This window comes from Typopeltis vanoorti, chromosome 12 (assembly GCF_054136105.1).
Source record: "Typopeltis vanoorti isolate ZY-2024b chromosome 12, IOZ_Tvanoo_1.0, whole genome shotgun sequence".
Lineage (NCBI taxonomy): Eukaryota > Metazoa > Arthropoda > Arachnida > Uropygi > Thelyphonidae > Typopeltis > Typopeltis vanoorti.
Genome location: NC_143560.1, coordinates 105,735,112 through 105,752,030, shown reverse-complemented (window position 1 = coordinate 105,752,030; position 16,919 = coordinate 105,735,112). Strand labels below are relative to the sequence as shown.

At 36.9% G+C, this 16,919-nt stretch overlaps 1 protein-coding gene across 1 annotated transcript in view; it reads left to right on the top strand.

Moving 5' to 3' along the window:
* LOC150101107 (laminin subunit alpha lam-3-like) overlaps positions 1-16,919 on the top strand; it is a 789,889-nt gene that overhangs the window by 499,354 nt on the left and 273,616 nt on the right. The window contains exon 38 of the mRNA XM_090402236.1: positions 4,798-4,948. Within this exon, the coding sequence (XP_090258362.1) occupies positions 4,798-4,948 (151 nt within the window). The remainder of the gene's footprint in view (positions 1-4,797; positions 4,949-16,919) is intronic.

Sequence of the window (16,919 nt, the reverse complement as noted above, 5' to 3'; positions counted from 1 at the left end):
AAGGCTCTGTCTTAAGTTAATCCTCTTTGCTATTAAAGTGAATGAACTTAATTACTGAACTTAATCATTCACACAAAGCAATTTCCTACTGTGGGAAGAAGGAAATTGCTTTGTGTGAATGATTTCACAATTTACTGTCACTGCTGCATTAGATTCTCCTTTGGGTGTATCTTCTGATAGAGCCCTTCATTTGTGACTTTCTGTACCCATCCTATTCTTAGAATCTTCCTGTAACAAGTTCTTTCAAATGCCGAAATTCTTTTTCTTGATTCGTTATTTAATACCCACGTTTTAGATCCATACAGTACACCGCTAAAGATGCATGTTTCCATACTCTTAGTTTTGTTTGCAGACTGATAGCTTTACTTTTCCAGATGTTATCCATGGCCTTCAGATTTGTTCTTCCCTTTGCAAGCCTAGTCTTTATTTCTTTTTTTACAGTCTAAATCGTATGTCATTTTACTTCCCAAATATGTGAATTGTTCTACTTTTTTGAAGTTCTTTTTTGCCTTCTTTAATAATAACAATGTCATCTGCAAATCTTAGATTGTTAATTCTCATCCCATGCACTGATATTCCTTTTGCATCTTCCTTCATTTTATCCATTGCTCTTTCTAAATGGACGATGAAAATGCTTGGTGATATTAGGCCCCCCCAGTACCTCTGCTTGTTTTAAACCATTTACCCCAAATCATCACCTATTCTAACTGCTGCAATTGCATTCTTATAAACGTATTTTAATATAGCTATTAGTTGTCTGTCAATTCCGTAGGATTCTAGCACTGGTAATGTCACTTTCTGGTCAGTATTGTCAAATGCCTTATGAAAATCAACAAAGTAAGTATATATGTTTTTGTTTTTTCTCCTAGCTTTCTCTACTATTAACCGCATTGTCAAATGAAGTTAATAGCAGAGAATGCTCAAATGCCTTAGCAAAGTCCATCAGTATTAAAGTGTATCCATTGCTTTTATCCTTTGCTGTCCTTGCACCATAAAACACCAAATCAATCACTCAATCAATGTGCAATCCACATTTCTTCAACCTCTTTCCATAGCCATCATTCCAGAGTCCTGATATTATCTTAGTCATCTGGACCCTTTGCAGTGTTTCTACATCACACTGAAAGTCAGCTGACCAAATCAGCACATAATATTCCTTTGGAAATCTCATCATGCCAAAGTGCATAACTTGACACTTACATTAAATTGATAGCAATTATCATTTATCCACATTTTCAGCCTACTCAAATCATTCCATAAGTACTGGTATCAGTAGCATCCCTCATATTCCTGTCTATTTTGCATTATCATCATCAAGTAATTGCACATCTCCTGTGAGATCATTCTCAATATCATTATTATATAGATTGAACAACAGTGGCCCAAGGACCGATCCTGTGGTACACCACTACTCATCTTAAATCTTTCAGATTCACACTCTCAATGTACCACTTTCTGATACCTGTCCGTCAACCACTCACTTATCCAAGTTAAGAGTTGATATTTCAATCCCATATTCTCCATTTAAGTAGCAGCTTTTTGTGTTGTATTCTATCAAATGGCTTAGCAACACTCATCAGTATCAAAGTGTATCCATTGCTTTCATCCAACTCAGTCATATTATGATTATAAAAATGAGCAAATTGCTCAGATGTGACCTTCCTTTGCTGTCCTTGTAAACCTGTGCTGTTCCTTGCAAAGTATAGTTTGTTTATCCATGCATTTTTGTATGCCAGTTCTTAATAACTCCTCTAAAATCTACACAATCACTCCAGAGATGCTGACATATCAACAAACCAGTTAAACCCATCAGTCTTTCCATCATCCTATACAATGGGATTGTCATATATTCTTTCCGTTCCAGTGGGATCGTTCTTGATCTAAGACTAAATTTATACAATCCATGAAAAAATAAAAGAATTTGGAACGTGAGGCTAAGAATCAAACCAAGACTCACTGACAAACTCTGAATAAAAAATTGAGTCAACCAGGGAAGCATGTGGTGAAGTTGTTTGCAGAATATTTCTAGATTTTAAAGAATGACATATGAAAGTGAAACATGGACTCTAAAAAACTGAAGATTACTAAAAGAAAAATGGAAAGATTGCTACTTAGTATTCCCATTCAAGATAGAAAGCACAATACTTGGGTTAGAGCTCAGACCAAGGTGAGAAACATTGTAACAGCCATTAAAAATCCAGATAGTAGTAGGATGGGCATACTGCAAGAAGTAATACTCAAAAATGGACAAACTTGATATCTGGCATTCTTGATATCTGGAGTGCCATCATTTATGGCACTCCAGATAAGAAGATCTATAGGAAGACCAAAGAGATGGTGGGGGGATGAAATTAAAGAGGTGGCTGGAACTCAGTGGCATAGAAAAGCTCAAGATAGAACAAAATGGATTATTTGGGGATGGAGGTGCCACTGATAGAGATGGAGGGGCTCCTCTATCAGTGGACCAAAAATGGCTGATGATGAAGCGAAATATGTGGTCAAAATCAACATCCACACTGTTTCATTAAAATACTGATTTGGAAACAGCCTGCCACTTTCTGTAACTGGATATCCAACTTTCTCTCTCTGGTTGTTCTCTGACACACAGTGAACAACCAGAGAGAGAAAGTTGGATATCTCTCTCTGGTTGTTCAGAGAGAGATATCCAACTTTCTCTCTCTGGTTGTTCACTGTGTGTCATGGTGGATGGAACCTCTCTTTGAGCTTTGTCACCAATGCAGGAGTGCCTCAGGGATGTATTCTGTGTCCTGCCATCTTTTGCTTATGCATAAATGACCTACTTTCAATCGCTACCAACCCCATCCACAACTTTGCTGGTGATAGCAATCTCCATTCATCCTACTTCTTTGACAAACCATGTAGTTCTCAGACTTCCCAAACACCAAGATCATCTGTAACCACACTGCCTTAATCACTGATCTCATGACTTCCTTCAGTTCATTGATACTGGGATAACCTGGTCACCTTGAATTCCACCAAAATGCAGTCTTGCCTTTTCTCTGGCTCTCCTTCCTTTATCCTCAGAATTACATGCACATGTATCACATCACCAGACAGGATCAGATCTCTCCCCCCCCCCCCTTGGACTCACATTTATTCCCAGCATCTCCTGGCACAAACACATCAGTCAGTAGTTTTCTCATCCTCTAAAAAACAAGGCTTTGTTTTTTATTCAAGAAGCTGTTTTACACCCACACAGATACTAAATGCATATAAATCCCCAGTCTTCTCATCCTTAAAATACTGTTCATGCATTTGGGGTAGGGCACCGAAAATGTCCCTAAAAATTTGTGATGTTGTTCAGAGACGACCCTTCTCTCACAGGCTCATGTCAATTTCTATCTCACAGATGCAGCATTTCAGCTCTGTATCTCTTCTATGGTATTTCCATAGTCACTGCTCCAGTGAAATGGTAAACATAATTCCCCTGCATACTGTTGGTCCTGTTAAAACATGAGCAGCAGCTTCTCAGCACTTCTTGTTAGCACAACTGCAAACATATCAAACCTGCTTCTTCTCTTCCTCACTTATTCCATCTGCCTCTGTAACAGCCTTCCTCATGTTTCCCAACAACTTTGACCTCCAGCTCTTTAAGAAAATTGTCAATATATTTCTTCTTTTTCAATCCTTATCTGCACCTTATACATTGCACTGATGAGATAATTCTTAATCACTTTACTACTGTGGCCCTAACTAATTCTCTGTCCTCTATATCCTTCAAGACTCTAGCAAATCTCCATTACTGTAAGACATGATTATAGGACATGAGCAGTGGATTACTAAAGTAAGTGCTATCTTTAAAAAAACCATGTGATCTTCTGTAGTAGATCTTAGTACTGTCTATTAACTTTTGGATGTGATTTCTAACCAACTTCTCTAATACTTTGATGACCAAACCAGAGATATTGATTAGTCTGTAATCGTATTCAACCTGCAGCCCTTTATGTATAATAGAATTATCTTACTGTCCTTGCATTTGTTGAAATTCAAAATGAACAGATCGGGTACACGATCATGGCTCACTCTTATGCATGTTCCTTCAACATCCATGTTGGTATTCCGCCTGGTCCAACCACTGTATTTGAATCTAACTCTCTTAAAGGCTTTAATACCTCTAACTCATCTACCTCTGTTCCTTCATCCAGTTCCTCCTCGACATTCAGAAAGCTACTGTGATTGTCCAGAATGTATACCTTACTAGAGTGAACACTTAAAACTTTGTTGTTTCCAGTGCATCTGACACTTTTCTTTCAATATGACTGTCAATTTCATGACCTGCTCTTTATACTGTTCATAAGTCTTATTCTCACGATATCAAATCCACAGCAGTCTATTTTTTATGCATTTTTTGGTTTTAAAATCAAGAGTATTCGGTGAAGTAAAGTGTTATTCATCCATTTAAAAACACCCTTGGTGTTTATTCTCTTAACTCAGGGGGATATCATTCGGAATCAGTTAACAGGGTGTTGATCTAGAGCAAAATCACAAAATTCCAACCCACAAAATAGTATGAGAAATAATTATGTAAAACTTTATTTTCTGCACATATTCTGTGTATGTGTTCTAAACTAAAGTGGATACAGAATGTCATGTTTGTTCATGTTTGTATTTTTATGATGATTCATTTTGCAAATAAATTTTTTTTTCCTAATAATGATTTAGCTCATAAATCTAACAAACTGACTCATTACAAAAGATTGGAGATACTCCTCTCTGATCTAATAATATTAAGGAATATGAGTTGCTACAATGATTGATGTGTTCTATATATTCTAGAGGTAGTGGCTCAGCTGCGAAGGTATGGACTAGATCCCATTAGACCAGGTTTATCGTTTGAAAGGCTGTTGGCAGAAGCTGAGAGAATTCTCCAGTATATTAAATCACAAAATTTTAATCCAAATAAAGAAGAAGCAGAGCGTGAATTGAGGTACAACTATAATTTTTATTAAATATTTGAATATGTTTGCCATACTCAATTGCATCTAATAAAAATCACAATGTTTAAAATTTTCGTTAACACACACACACACACACACACATGGCACCCACAACAGACTCTGGAAGCTTATTCCACTCATTCACCACTCTCCAAATTAAAAACCTAGCTTTAAGACCCTTGTTAACTACACTCTTACTCAGTTTCCATCGATAGCCCTAGTTCTCTCACCACCAGACCTGTTCTGAAAAATTTCCTCTGAATTAATCTTGTAAAAAAAACCCTCGGTAATTTGAATGTCTCAATCATATCACCCCCTTTTCTGCCTATCAACCAATTTCTGTAACCCACAGATCTTCAACCTGTTCTCGTAAGGTTCATTCCATAGAACAACTACCATCCTCTCTACCTCCTCCTACCCATCAAGAAGAAACCCTGTTACCCAGATCTAGGCACAGTAGTCAAGATGGGGGTCTTATCAAGGCTTGATAAAGAGGAACAATAACCTGCTTGTCTCTGCTCGTCAAAGTATTCTTCAGCAACTGCAACATCATCAGCATATACTGTCAGAGTTATGGTTTGGTGAAGAAAGTTTAGGACGGGATGCCCTAAGCAACAAATTTACTTTGTGCAGAAAAGGCTCTATGGCGATTATGTAAAGGGGACTGAAAAAGGGACAGCCTTGTTTACTACCTATACTGTATGGTATGGACGTGGTGAACCTGTTGTTTATTTTCATGCAAATGTGTGCTTTAGCATATAACATCTTAATGGCTTGAATGATGCCTGGGTCAATACTCGAAGGCTTTTAAGCATTTGAATAGGTAATAATGTTTGCGATGGAAAGCTTTTTCTTGGTCTAGTGTTAGAAGCCAAATTGGTCTTTATAATTTGAAATAATATATTCATTCATTTCTAGGGAGATTTTCTGGGGACGGAGGATGGAGTGTTCACTTTAAACCATTGCGTAAAACCTCGATTTCTTCTAAAGAGATCTGCATGGTTAGCCTAGTGGCTTTGAGCTTCGCAACCATTTGCCTAGGGAAGGAGTGTTCTAGGTTCGATTCCTGTCGACAACGTGAGGAGCTTAAGGATCTTTCTCAGCCATAGTCATGTTAGCTGGTCTTGGGTGTGGAGAGCAGGGTTTTCTCCTCAGTTTATCTAGGATTTTTACTCTTGCAAACAGGCAAATTGGCCTCCTGAACGCACATGGAATACAGTCATGAATACATCCTAGCCATATGCCGGTCGTGAGCCGGATAAAATGGGAGGGGGAGCAATGGTGAACTACTCTGTAAAAATCTCACCAGGAATACTTTTTTTGTGGGCAATGCATACAAGTCACTTGCGGTCGGAAATGTCTGAAAAAGGGAAAATCTGTCAGTCAGTCGTCTAAAGAATGCGTGTAGTTGATTATACCAATCTAAGAGTGCAATGATTGGTGGCAAGTGGAAAGTGCAGGTGGGTAATAGAAAAGTGCTAGGATGACACCATCTGCATCAATATATTTGTTAATTTCTTTTTTTATTATGCCACTCTTCTATTAATCGTTCGATCTGACTTTAGAAAATTTTTGCCGTACCTTTGGGTCTGAACGGCAATTTCAGCAATTCTTATTTCTCTGGATATAGTTATGTCTATGTTTTTATACAGTAATTTTATACAGAACATTAATCCCTCGATTAATGTTCCCCCGATTAATGCGACATTCTTTTTCGATACCCAAATTCGATTAGTGCTCCTTTACACATCTTAAAAATAAATGTTACAGATTTTTTAAATTTTCTATCTATACATTTTTATGGCTAACTATTTTAAAAAACCACTCACCAGACTGAAATAGTTTAGTTACCGATTTAAAGCATTTTACAAAGTTATTTTTAATGTCATACTAAACTACTTCCCTGTACACTATGTATACTGTGTTCCAAATTTTTACTGCTAAAATTTGTCTTCTGCTATAGTACGTCCACAGATTCGAGACCCTTCGACACTTCTGCGCAGGTCACAAAAAGGAGAATCCATTCCGATAATTAGTGTAATCAATCCATCTTCTGGGATGTTTATTATTATATGTCAGAAAATTAACTTCTCTTTTATGATCATTGTAGTTTTTAAATTGGTAACTATTTTGCTTGTATAACAGTTGGGAAATTTTATCTATAAACACGTGATTTTGCTCATTGGCGACCAATTCGTACGTCTTTCATTTCTTTTTCCCTTTCATGACAACGTCCAAGAGTTAAATAAATCTCATTCTGAAGAATTGTGTGATTCCCACCTGCTAAATTTAGATGCACAGCAGGAAGATCCCGAAGAATATGAAGAAATGCAACCACTAATAGTCAACCAAAAGAGATTTCACAGAAATAATTTCAAAATATTTTTTTGTACAATCAAAGTTTTTAAACAGCAATGTTTTGAGGCTGACCCTGATGAAGCAATAAAATTTTCGGAAGAGTAGAAGAGGCAATAGGGCCATACAGTCGGGTGTATGAAAAACGCCAAACTACATTAGTTCAAGGGTCAAAAAAGAAATTTGAGGAATGAATTATACTTTTTCCCATAGGTGTGTTAGAAGAAGTGTTTACGTTATTCAGAAGAGGTTATAAAACTGTTAAAGAGGAAAGCCGTAAATAGGGTGATCTGGAGGAGGGAATTCTGTATATCCACAGGGATTCTCAAACTATGGTACGCATACCACTGCCAAGTGGTACGAAAACAGAGTATAAAATAAAAGGATTAATTAACATATTTTTTTACTCGCAACATGAATTGAGAATTAAAAATGTATGAACAAATATTTAACAGTTCTACTTAAAATATTTCATGCAACTAAATGAAAACAATTAGATTTTATATTATCATTAAAAACTTTTGTATAATAATATACAAAAATAATAAGATTTGAATTTAATAAGTATTAATCAAATGACAATGACAGAAAGTAACTCAAACATATTTGATCGGACAACAATGGGAAACAGTTTGTTCGTTGTCGTTTGTTTAGTCACGAGCAGCAGTTACAGTTAACAAAGTAGTGGCGTTAGATTATTGCCTTTGACTGTGAGATTTTATTTGCAAAATTGTCATATTTATATGTAGTTTGTTCCAGAGGATAGAAATGGAACATGAATAAGTAGTTAACGAGCAGGGTCCTTAAAAAGATTGAAGGGTGAAATTGGTGTAAGCGGGAGAAACAATTCTTCTCTGCCAGAAGCCACTTCTTCGAATCCTAACCAACCGACGGAGCACATCGTTGTACAAGAATGCAACAAAAGCCCCATACAGCACAACGTAAATAAAATCTTAGTTATTTATTATATGGTTTCACGTATATTGGGAAAGGAGCCGCACCTGTTCCCCATTGTAATTTGTTATGAAACACTATCAAAATATTCGATGAAGCCTTCCCCCTTTTTAAATGGCATTTTGAAACCAAGTGGCAATTTAAAACACAAACCTTTGGAATATTTCCACAGAAAACTGTCCGATTTGTCAGCAAGGAAAAAAAAATAACCTCATTTTCAGGATTTAACACGAAGGGTCTGGAGGCATCTTATGAAGCCAGTTTAAGAATAGCTAAGGCAGAAAAACTTCACACGATCTGAGAGTGATTAATATTACCAGCAGCTACAGATATGATTAGAATAATTTGGGGGAGAAATTCTGCAAAACAATTTGAAATGATTCCATTATCCATGACACCATATAGCGAAAAATTTCAGATTTGTCTTCAAATGTTAAGAATCAGTTAGCAGAAAAAGTTCAGGCTAGTAAATATGTTTCCATACAGTGGGATGATGCTACTGACATTACCAGCATGGCTCATCTTCTTACGTATATAAGATTTATAGTTGGGAAAAGTGTGAAGGAAGTGTTCTTGTTTTATGATCCACTGCCTGCTCGAACAACTCAAATGAAATAATTTCAAAATTAGACCAATTTATGAAAATCAAATAGAATGGAATAAATGTGTTGGTGTTTGTTCTGATGGAGCACATGCAATGGTTGGGAAACACTGGCATTTCAAAAATTAAGAAGTAGCCCTAAAAGCAACATTTGTGCATTGTAGCATTCATCGTGAGGCTTTAGCTGCAAGAAATATGCCTGTTGCTCTGAAAACGATTTTGAATGAAAGTGTGAGAATTGTTAACTTTATTAAGTCCAGAGCTATGAATTCACGACTATTTTCCATTTTGTGCAATGAAATGGGTGCTGAACATGATTCTCTTTTGCTTCACATCGAAGTTAGGTGGCTGTCGAGGGGAAATGTATTAGTAGTAATGGTGACGCTTTGAACCAGATCAAGATAAGGAATCGTGACGTGATTGGTTGACGTCATTGTGGACGTGGCTTCATGGGTTTGGAATGTCAGGAATTTCCCTGTGGACATATGTGTCAATGGCTTCAGTTGTGTTTTGGTTCGCGTATGGAATTATGGGTGATGGTTGAGATAAGGATTCGTGTTGTGATTGGTGGACACTTCTGACCAGATCAAGATAAGATGAGGTATCGTGATGTGAATGTTTGTTGTTATGAGATGTAGATAAGTGACGTCATTTGTTAGTTGTCAATAAGTGACGTTATTGTTTTGAATGGAAAAGGGAGATATATTAGTGTATAAGGAATCGTGTTGTGATTGGTGGGACACTTCTGACCAGATCAAGATAAGATAAGAAGTGTACCACCAATCACAACACGAATCCTTATCTCATGTTGTAATCCTTATGTTGTTATAGAGTTTGGAATGTTTGGTATTTCGCTGGGGCCCTCTTCTGTCAGAAACATCACGTGGTGTTTTTGGCTCGTTTATTGCCTTGTGGGTGATATTTAGAGATAAGAATCGTGACGTTATGTGTTTGGAAATTCACAGTTTCAAGGTTTTCTGAATAATTTAATTATATGTTATGTCACTCAAACATACAGTTTTTTGTTTTTTTTTTCCTTCTATAGATGATTGTACTAATTTTCAATACATTTTGGGGTATTTCTTTACTGTTAAAGGGTGGGAATTCTTAGAGTATGTCGTGATGGTAGGTGTGATTAGGTTTTCTGAATAATTTAATTATATATACTAATGTAACTCAAACACACTTTTTTTTTTTTTAATAGATGGTTGTACTAATTTCCAATACATTTTGGGGTATTTCTTTACTGTTAAAGGGTGGGAATTCTTAGATTAAGTCGTGATGGCGGCAGTGTTTCGAGCTTTTCTGAATAATTAATTATATACTGGTGTCAATCACACACACACACATATTAGACATGACAAGTCACTAATGTATTCATGTTGATACTCTATGTACCCTATGATTATTCTTATGAAAAAAAATAATAATAAATAAAATATAAATAAAAAAAAATTCAGTATTAGAATACGCTTACCAAAAACATACGACCAGTAATTATTGAAATTACAATTATCAGTTATGTTTAAGTTAAAAATTAACTTACATTTCTTTCCAGACTGAGAACATCTTGGTACTATCTAGGTTTTCTGAATATTCCAAATTGTTGATTATTAACATATATTCACAGTCCGTGCGGTTAGCCTAGTGGCTATGCGCTTCGCAACCATATGCCTGGGGAAGGAGTGTCCTAGGTTCGATTCCCGGGAGCTGAAGGATCTTCCTCAGCCATAGCCAAGTTAGCCAGTCTTGGGCGTGGACAGCAGGGTTTTTTCCCCAGTTTATTCTGGGGTTTTTCATCCCTCAAAGCAGGCAAACTGGCCTTGAGAACTCAACACTACAGGCCATAGGATACACCGGGGCATAAGGCTGACCACCTTATCCTGTAAACGGAGTGAGGTCCGATGATCAGTGGACCCTCGACACCGCAAGGTAAAAGAGGGTATAAGGAAGATGATGATGATGATGTGTGACAAGCTATAGTTTTACTGTTGTTGACTATGCTTATCAGATCCCTTATGACATGTAGGTTTTCATGGATGGATTGTCCTGGGATAGAATAGCTCTCGCATCTATTATTTCATTCAGCATGGATTTGAGTTTGTTGGCAATGGCTTTTGATATTATCTTAGAATGGTGTTTATAATGGAGATGGATCACCAGTTTCCTAATTTTGTAAGGTTTCATTTCTTGGGGATAAGAAATCTTGATATGACAATCTGACACCCAATATAACATCTTAATAACAAATGTCATATTGGGTGGGAAGCCATTGTTAGTGACTTTGACATATATTCTGTGAAGGATAGGTCCAAGCTATTCCCAGAAGGACTGACAAAATTCATTATTCAGCCAGTCTATGACATGAAATTTATATTTTGGTAAAGAAGTGCAAGCAGCTCTCAAATCATGTACCATGATGGGAAGTTCTGTCTTATGCTGTATCATGCATTAGAGTGTTTTGGCATCAGAGAGGATTATACTAGTTGCATTAATGGATGCTGCATTAGCTTGGTGTAAATTTTTATAATACTGCATGTAATATAGGAGGATTTCATCATGATCTTCTATAATGCTTCTATTATTATAGCAGAAATGGAGGTGCACTCTTGTTGGCATTTTTGCAGTGAAAAGAAATACTTTATCGGTTCATCTGTGAAGCTTGCCTGCATCATGCTCTTATAAGCTGTCCTCTTGCAGTGTGCTCTAGACATCAACATATGGTGGCTTCTAGGAACTTGTATCCCTCAAAATCCAGATGATGTAATTCCTGTTATTGTAGATAATCTATACATGAACCAGGTGATTATAAAATAACGTCAAGTGTTCAGAGCCCTCTAGCGAGTAATGTATTGGACAAAACACACCAATATTCGGTAGATGTACACAGTGGAACATGGGGATTCGATTTAACGAAAAAAAATAGTACCTAAAGTCGCCAACAGGGGAAATTTTGTTGCTGTTTACCGAGTAAAATGCATTAATTTGCATTATCGTGTTTCTTGTGAGTGATCATGCAATAAAAGGAAAGCCTGTGAGATTTTTGATCATTCATAGACGTACTGTTTTTCGATGCCCCTTACCTTACGTGAGCGTGCTTTATTAGTCAAACTCTATTATCAGCAGAACAATAATGCCAGTGCTTGTCTTCGTGATTTTTGGCGTATGAAAAATTTATGAAAAGGACCGATTAGCGTAACAAACTTATGAAAACTGATTCGGCGATTTGAAACTACTGAAACTCTAGCAGTGCAGGTAGGCAGGGGACACAAACCAATCAATCACCAATAAGTTGAACAAGTTGCAACTGCTATTGTGGAACAGGAGATGATGAATGTGCAGGGTACCAGCAGTGCACGAACAATATCCCGGCAAACGGATATCACATACACAGGCAGAGGTTCTTCTGAAGACCAAGTTTCTTTAGTGGTACTTGGTTGTTGATTTTGGATCCTCAGTATTTGGCTGAAAGTTTTGTACTTGAGATGTTTACTGTGGTACTCCATTTTTTTGAATTTAATGTTTCATGTTTCTGGTTTTCTTATCTGTTTTGGTTAGTAGTATTGTTAGCTGGTCTCTCATTCTATGTGGCAATAAAAGCAGCAGCAGTAATGTAAAAGGTGTAATGTACACTGTGCATATTTATTATTTTAGGTATTGAACTGATTGTGTTGTCGTGAAAGTGCATTAAGGCCCTAAAACTTCTGATGTGGATGTACTCATGCTTAGTAGTAGAGGCTCACAACATTTGGATTTTGCCTCAGGCTGCACCATATTTTGACATTAATCCATGAAGCATTTAGTGGCTTATTTCCATTGTATGCTGTGAATCTAACCAACTGGCGAAGCAAGTAAAATTACCAGCAATTTCGTTCCTGTGTGCCGTCGGATGCACCACTTTTCATGGCAGTTTCTTCAATTGTAACTAATCCTGCATTGTGGGGAGGGGGGTTAGGTAGGAAAAAAATGTCTTTTCAGAATATATTAAAAACCAATAATTAAAGAGAATGATATATTTTATTATTAGTTACTATACTTGATTTACTAAAATATGTAAATAGCTAACATAAGGAAGAGAAAGAATATGCTTGAATAAAAATACTTTCAGTACTGTAAAATGGATTATGAATAATTTACATCTGTGATACTATTTTTTTTATTATAATTATTTGACACCTCCAGGGAGTCCAAAGACTCATCGAGGGAGGGCACCTGCTCTACAACTCTGTCTCCACCACTCAATCCACCAACTGACCTGCAACTACACCATGCCATCTACCGCCAATCACCACCACTGCTATTTCCACAGACAATTGCAAACATCCATGCCCATGGCTAGATTAGAACCCACAGCCCTTTGGTTGGAGAGCGGATATGCTAACCACTCGGCCAGCCTGGCTGGCAATTACATTATGTGCTTGTGTTGTAAGTGCCTGGGGTGGAGTGAAGAATATGGAATATGTGATCTTATAAACTCTAGACTTTCATAATTAAAAAAAACTTATGAAGAGATGGAAAAGGATTTGTTTGCAACATGTAAATCACTAACCAATAAGAAACAGCAATTGTATACATTGCTAGCTCAGTAAATAACTATACACTTGTTGGTTTTCATGAGATGCATTCTTCTTATAGAACATTAGGATTCATTTTCAGTTAGGAATAGATAAATTTTTACTTCCCACGTGTATACTATCTGAAGACTGGAAGCAGCTGTCCCTATATAGTGAAAACACGTCCTCCCTAACAGCCACTATGCTACAGACACAAGAAAAACAAGTAGTTTAATTGTATCACTGAATAAGGAACAGAGACATTTGCAGTCTGTGTAATATATGTGTAAGCAAATAATTCAATTAGAGACAACTTGGATAAAAATGGCACTTCCTAATGAATCATATGTTCTCTCCCACAGAAACTATGCTGTTTAAACCCAAGCAAAACTGTTTGTTGTACTACCAAACATGGCATCTAACTAAAAACAATTGTCCTAACATTTGTTCAAATTTTCAAATATATGAAATAAGTGTTTGTTCACAAAATTGTCAAAATTCTACCGAAACAGTTGCAACTAACATGCCATATAAACTTTGTGTCAGTTGAGCCTGTCCATCTGATGTGGAAGTGGCACACAAATGGTAATGAGAAGTCCCATCGGTACAATAAACATGTAAAACACTACCCAATGTGAATGTTAAGTAATGAAATGAAATACAGTATAAATGATGCAATGCAAGTGGATTACTTGTGCTTATGCTTCATACCACTGTCATCACTGTGAACTGGCTCTTGCTTAGAAACCCTAACCGGAATTAAATGCAAGCAAAATAAGCTAAGGCTCAATCAAAATCAAGAGATCACTAAGTGAGCATGCACACAAGCAAAGCCATCTATGTCAGTCCAGTGTGCTTGGTGGAATTTCATCAGCTCTATCTTAATTTTGTCTGAACTAAAGGAGGTGTCAAACCATGTGTTGCCAGAAAATCTGTGTTGTATCTATCTGTTTAATTTATTATTATTACTATTATTATTGTTCATGCTTCTTCAAATATTTCTTCATGAAATGAATATGCTCAACTGAAATAACTCGGACAACGTTCATGTAGTCCATTTGCCCACACCACATGCCATAAACTGTAAAACTCTCCTTACCAACTTATGTGATTATGTGCTTCTCTCCTCTCTGTTTCTCAATGTTTGAAAACCTCATTCTATCAGTCTCTCCTCACATGCACAAATCCAGGGTCTAGTGACTTCACAAGAGGATTAATTTGAAGACTGTCACATTATCAATGAACTGAAAGTAAGTTTTCTGTGTTCTTTTGAACCATAATCATATGTTACCTTTGATATGCACTGGTAACATATGATTATGTTACCAGTGCATATTTATGCTGCTAAACCTGTTGTTGCATAACTTAATATTTCAGCAAATTTTGTTTGGGGCTGTTATGATTACGATCCAGCATCTAGACACAGAGTTCAGAAACCATCACAGAAGATATACACTAATTATTATTCACACGGTATCTATGATATCTCTTTGTAAGCTTTGTGTCACTCTAAATACTCACAATCACCTCTAGCAATCCATTCCACTTGTTGACTGCACTCTCAGTAATTCTTTGTTCTCCTTACTCTTATCATTGATTGAAAATTTTCATTTGTGTCTATTTTGCTCATAGGAACATTCACAAACTTGTCACTGTCTTGATCACTTGGAACTGGATCCTTTCTACACTTCCTCATCACCAAGAAACTAAGCCAACCCAAATCTGTGCACAGCCTTAAAATGTGGTTATATCCAAGCTTTATAAAAAGGATGCTAACGTTGCTAGTGAATGTAGCGGTCGTGTTGAGCTATGCTAGAAAAAGTGTTCTTAAATTAAAGTATAGTGTGGCTTTTTGTTTCAAATTGTGCTGCAGTTGCTTCGGTTGGATGCAAGTGTCCTTCAGTGGTGTTATTGTTGAAACTTTTTGTATATATTGTGTTTTCACTGCTGTTTGTTGCACTACTTCAGCATCTAAAGATGGCATTCAACAAGAGACGTACGTCAGTGGCTTGGAGGACTTCTATACAAAAGTCTGGCTCTGCATTGGGTTTTTCTCAATGGATGCATTACAGAAACTGCTATATGTATGTGCCAAAGAATGTGAAGGATCTGTGGACTGTTTGGCTAAATGAGAGGAATGAAAACGTCAACGTATGTGAGAAGTGTCGGGATAGGCTGGAGCGATTAAGAATGGAAGCAGACGTCGGGACCGTAGCGGAAGAGCTTCAGCAGGAGTTCATGAAAATGAAAAGTGACCTTCGTTTCCTGCAAGAGGAATTGGAAGTGCTCAGTAAGGAGGTTCTGGAAATTAAAACTAAGTTAAATGTGTTGAATAGAGAAATTAGGACTATGGAGATTACTTTAGCTGAAGTAACTAGAACAGGATTAAGTAAGGGAGAGTCTTTGGTGAATGATTGAGTAATAAATAGTATGGGAGTGGGGAGTCAACAGAATTAAAGCACAAGAGGTCTAGAAGAAATGAGATGTCGTGAAAGTGAGGGAGTAAGTAAAAGAGCATTGAGGGAAAGTAATGAAACTGGGAGAGTCATGCTGAATAGCATAGAAAAATGAGGCCGTGAGTGACGCTTGTTTGGATTTGAATGAAATTATGAGTGGTACAATATATGGTGCTTCTATGATTAAGGGTATGGAGAGTGCCATGCCTGAGGAGTGTTTTGCTTGTGAAACAATAGAGAGAGTGACTTTAGCAATAAAGAGAAGGCATGATGCAGAAAATATGATAGTTATGGTGGCCTGAGTGGTAGTATTAATCGGGTAGCAAAACATTTAAGAACATTGTTAGATATTGTGAAGAAGAAAAATGTCAAAGGGAGGATAGTGTGTGTGCTGCCTCGTTTTGACAATTCTGAGTTAAGTAGACGAGCGATGATAATGAATGATATGATTGCAAGAACGTGCAAAAAAAAAAGAGGTCTGGACAGCTGTATGCAAGAGATGGGTTGCATCTGAACATGGAAGGTCATAAGTGACTGAAGAAGTTATTGTTTTCGAACAAGTTGAAGTAATTGGGCAAGGAAACTAAAATTGAAAAGATTGAGTGTAAGAGGGAGAAACTTATGCAGTGAATGTATATTTGTTGATCCTTATTCGTGGAATAAATTGCAGAATAGAGTGGATAAAAATTGGCAAAGGACTACTGAAATTAGTGACATGTATATCAGTTCTAAAGCTAGTACGAGAACTGAAGGGAATCTGCAATTTTTGTATACTAATGCAAGAAGCATTCGAAATAAGAGGAAAGAATTTTTGGCATTAGTCAGTGCAAACTCACCAAATGTTGCAGGCATTAGTGAAACTTGGCTGTCAGCAGATGTGGTTACTGGAATCAAATGCGATGGGTACAGTATTTTCAGGGAGGATAGAGAAGATGGAACGGGGGGGGGGGAGAGTACTGTTGATGATAGCTGATAAGTTGCAGCCAAAGGAAGTAATATATCACGAGGATAGACATGTGAATGATAGTTTCTTTCTTTTAGT